The 4,400-nt window shown below is 53.9% G+C and overlaps 1 protein-coding gene across 1 annotated transcript; it reads left to right on the forward strand.

Moving 5' to 3' along the window:
• The first annotated feature begins 745 nt into the window (after window positions 1-745).
• LOC113407638 (neuropeptide FF receptor 1-like) lies at window positions 746-3,568 on the forward strand. Its single transcript, XM_026656783.1, has 2 exons — window positions 746-1,058; window positions 3,465-3,568. The coding sequence occupies exons 1-2, from the start codon at window positions 746-748 to the stop codon at window positions 3,566-3,568; spliced, it is 417 nt and encodes a 138-aa protein (XP_026512568.1).
• Window positions 3,569-4,400: the final 832 nt, after the last annotated feature.

Consider the following 4,400-nt stretch of genomic DNA (forward strand, 5'->3'; position numbering starts at 1 on the left):
TTCACTCTCAGTCACCCCCGCAAACAGTCGAGTTCCAAATTGTGACCAGAGCGACCATTGTCATGGGACCAGAGGAATTGTGGGACAGCTGCTGGAGGACTGTTAGGGTTGATACAGGTCATGCAATGCCTACCTCACACTGCATCAACCTAAGATGCCCAACTGTGGCTCTGTGTGGCTCAGGGATGTGGGTACTGGGTTGCTGTTATGGAGCGCTTATGTCGCTGGGAGGCCCATTTTGGTGTAGGCCCATGCACAACTCAGGCAACGCAAATCAACTCGGTCAACCTACGTTTGTAGCAAAGATCAGGCCGCTGAGTCATATTATACTCCTTGTTCCCTGCCCCTGCTCCTGTAAGCTCTCTAGGACTGGAACTGTCACCTGTGTGGTCAGCACCTGATCCCTGCTCTGGGCTCTGACGTGCTAGCCCAGTGTGATCTATAACAGTCACCGCACGACTGGTAAACCCCCTCATAGAATCATAGAATATCAGGGTTGGAAGGGACCTCAGGAGGTCATCTAGTCCAACCCCCTGCTCAAAGCAGGACCAATCCCCAGACAGATTTTTGCCCCAGATCCCTAAATGGCCCCCTCGAGGATTGAACTCAAAACCCTGGGTTTAGCAGGCTAATACTCAAACCACTGAGCTATCCCTCCCCCCGGTGCCGAGAGCTAGCAGACCCAGGCACCTGGGTGGGATGCTGAAACTTTGCTTGTTGCGCTGTAGGTCAGCGTGCTGAGATCATGGCTGCCCACGAGTCTCTCCAGAAGGAAACCTCTGCTAACGAGACCCTGAGATGGATGGATGGCAGGCACCTCAATGGCACCTTCCTCCCGTACTACCAGCACTCTCCAGCAGTGGCAGCTGTCTTCATTGTCGCTTACCTCTGCATCTTCCTCTCGTGCATGGCTGGGAACTCCCTGGTGTGCCTGGTGGTGGTGAGGAACCAGCGCATGCACACGGTCACCAACCTCTTCATCCTGAACCTGGCCATCAGTGACCTGCTGGTGGGCATCTTCTGTGTGCCAACCACCCTCCTGGACAACCTGATCACAGGTGAGAGCCCCCCCCCCCCGGTCAGCCTTCGCCTTGGGGTCCACCAGCTGGGGAGGGCGTGGGCTGGTGGCGCAGAGAGGCAGAAATCTCACAGGTCTCAACAGCCATCACCTTCTTTAAAGTCCTGCTTGGATCATGACCTAGTAGTCTTTGCGTCTTCCAGCTCCAGGGCACAATTTAGGGTCTTTCTCCAGGAAGAGAAAGCCAAGAAGTGCTGCCTGACCCTGGCCGATAAGTAAGAGACGACATCTGCTAGCAGAATGCGCTTCACTCCAGTTGACAACCACAGAATGAGATCCAATTGCTGGCAGGTGACTCTAGACAAACCAGAAATCCGGCTCAGTTTTGTAACCGTAGGGGTAATTACCCAGGGGGATTCTCCATCCCTTAAAGTCCTTCAGTCAAGGCTGGATGCTGTATAAAGGATAGGCCCTGGTTCGAGCACAAGTGTTTGGGCTTGATGCAGGAACCTCTGGGTGAAGTTCTGTGGTCTGTGATATGCAGCAGGGCAGACTGGGTGATCTGCTGCTCCCTTGTGGCTTTGACGGCTACCGATCTATGAAAACTCAAAGCTTCAGATGTAAACCTTCCGGCGGGTGAGGCTTATTTCAGGGTTGCTTGGCAGTGCGTACACAGCTGGGGACAGACCGCCTGATGCTGCAGACTCATTGGAAGGGAGATGGCCAGGCTAGTGGGGGGAGGCATTGCCAATCTTTTGACATGGGGGTGGGTGGTGCACGTACCTCCCAGAGCAGGATGGGAGGGGCAGAGTAAAGGGGATTTCAGGAGGCACAGCTATTCAAGCTTCTCTTTTGGATGGAGACGTTTGTCTGTGCTCCTATGAAGGTGAAGGCTGCTAGAAGTGATCTTAGACCTCATGCTTTAACCGTCTGGGTTCGTCTGAGTCCAGGAATGTGAGACTCTGGGGTATGAACTGGTGATGTGTTTTAACAGGAAAGAACAAGAGCGAGGCAGGCCAGGCACAAAGGCAGCAATGGACTACACGCTGCCGACCAGCACTTGTTCTCAGTAGAAAGAGGAACTTGAGTCCAACTTTGGTTCTGTTTGCATCCCATCTGAAGAGCCAGCCAGCCAGGCAGAGGTAGCTGCACCTACTCAGGGCAGTGTCTTCAACTGCAAACTGCCACCATGCATCAGGTGGTTTCAGAATGTGCACTGCTGCCTGCTAGTGGGGTCATGGGGTTAGAGTCGGATGCTATTGAAGACGATGGAGTCTAGTGTTCAGAGGGCAGGGCTAGGAGCCAGGGCTCCCGAGTTCTATTCCTGGCACTGCCACCAACTTGGGTGTGTCACTGGGCACTTCACCCTCCGTGCCGCTTTCCTCTGCTGTGAAATAGGGATGATAATACCTCCTCCGGAGGGATGGTTTGAGGCTTAATGAACAAATGTGGGTAAAGCACTTTGGAATCCTCAATGCAAGGTGCTGCAGCATCTACAGGCCCGAGCGCAGCACAAGACAGATTTGCTATAGGCATAGGGGCATTGGCATGGCCTCGCCGTCCCATTGCCTTCACCTGGGCATGCCGATGTGCTAGGCACCGACGGCACTAGCCATGCCATCTTGCTGGCTATTCTGTGAGTTCCCATTCACCTATCCCACTGCTGCTGCAGGGTGAAGTGCTCCCTAGTGGTTAGAGTGTGGTTACGCTGCTAAAAGCAGCTCCCCTGTGGCTGGGTAGTTTATGCAGCTGTATTTTGTTCTCTTCAACAGCCACAGGAAACCAGTCCAATTCCTGAACTGGATGGCTGCCCCCCCCCCCCAGGAGACTCCCAGCCAGGCCTTGCCCTGGGTGCGGCTTTTGTGGCTAGGCTGAATCTCGGCCCTCAGGCCTTGCTCCATGTTTGACTCTACTTTTGCTAAGTCCTTGCTCAGGCAAACTTCCATGGGCTTCGCGGGATTGAGGCCCTTAGGCCTGGGCCCTTGGCAAGTGCCTCTGCGGTTAATTTGAGCACATGAGCACGGCTGGCTCCCCACCCTGAGTCTGTCGCTCATTCATTACGCCTAGCTCTGTAGCCCAGGGGGGCTGCGTTCCCGAGGATAGGAATGGTGACCTGACACCCCAGCATGTAGATCCAGCTCCCACCATCTCGGCAGGGCAGTAGTGGGCTCTAGCCATGGGCCAAAGTGAAAGAGCTGCTTCCGCAGCGCTGTTGCTAGGACAAGGGACCCTGAGAATGGCGTAGAGGTAGCCCTGCCGCCGAGGCCAGGGACGACGCTCACTTGCCCGTCTGTGTTAATCAGGGCCCACGTGGCGAGGGTGAGGGTCGGGTGAAGCCTTTGGCTTGTCTGCGAGAGCCGAAGTCCCCGCCCTAGGAGCGTGAGGGGGGAAAGTGCGAGTTTTTACTCCTCCTGCTCGTTCACGCTGGCTCCGTGTGTCTCTGCAGGCTGGCCCTTCAACCAGGTCGTCTGCACCATGAGTGGCCTTGTCCAAGGATCGTCTGTCTCGGCCTCCGTTTTCACACTCGTGGCCATCGCCATGGACAGGTGAGCTTCCTGTGGTCTCGTCATTTTGATCCGGCCCGTTATAGAGCTAAGAAGTTTTGATCTGAGGTGAAGATGAAGGAACTCAATGTAGCTTATTGACGAGAAGGTCCAGAGGTGACTTGATCGCTGTCTATAAGTATATTGTTAAGTATTTGTTTACCATGTAGATACTTACAGACTGTGATCATCAAATCATAGAATATAAGGGTTGGAAGGGACCTCAGGAGGTATCTAGTCCAACCCCCTGCTCAAAGCAGGACCAATCCCCAACTAAATCATCCCAGCCAGGGCTTTGTCAAGCCGGGCCTTAAAAACCTCTAAGGATGGAGATTCCACCACCTCCCTAGGTAACCCATTCCAGTGCTTCACCACCCTCCTAGTGAAATAGTGTTTCCTAATATCTAACCTAGACCTCCCCCACTGCAACTTGAGACCATTACTCCTTGTTCTGTCATCGGCCACCACTGATAGCCTAGATCCATCCTCTTTGGAACCCCCTTCAGGTAGTTGAAAGCAGCTATCAAATCCCCCCTCATTCTTCTCTTCTGCAGACTAAACAAGCCCAGTTCCCTCAGCCTCTCCTCGTAAGTCATGTGTTCCAGCCCCCTAATCATTTTCGTTGCCCTCCGCTAGACTCTCTCCAATTTTGTCCTCATCTTTTCTGTAGTGCGGGGCCCAAAACTGGACACACTACTCCAGATGTGGCCTCACCAGTGCCGAATAGAGGGGAATGATCACATCTCTCGATCTGCTGGCAGTGCTCCTACTAATGCAGCCCAATGTGCCATTAGCCTTCTTGGCAACAAGGGCACACTGCTGACTCATATCCAGCTTCT

The sequence above is a fragment of the Terrapene carolina genome, unplaced genomic scaffold (genome assembly GCF_002925995.2).
Source record: "Terrapene carolina triunguis isolate 2854851 unplaced genomic scaffold, T_m_triunguis-2.0 Scaffold49, whole genome shotgun sequence".
NCBI lineage: Eukaryota > Metazoa > Chordata > Testudines > Emydidae > Terrapene > Terrapene triunguis.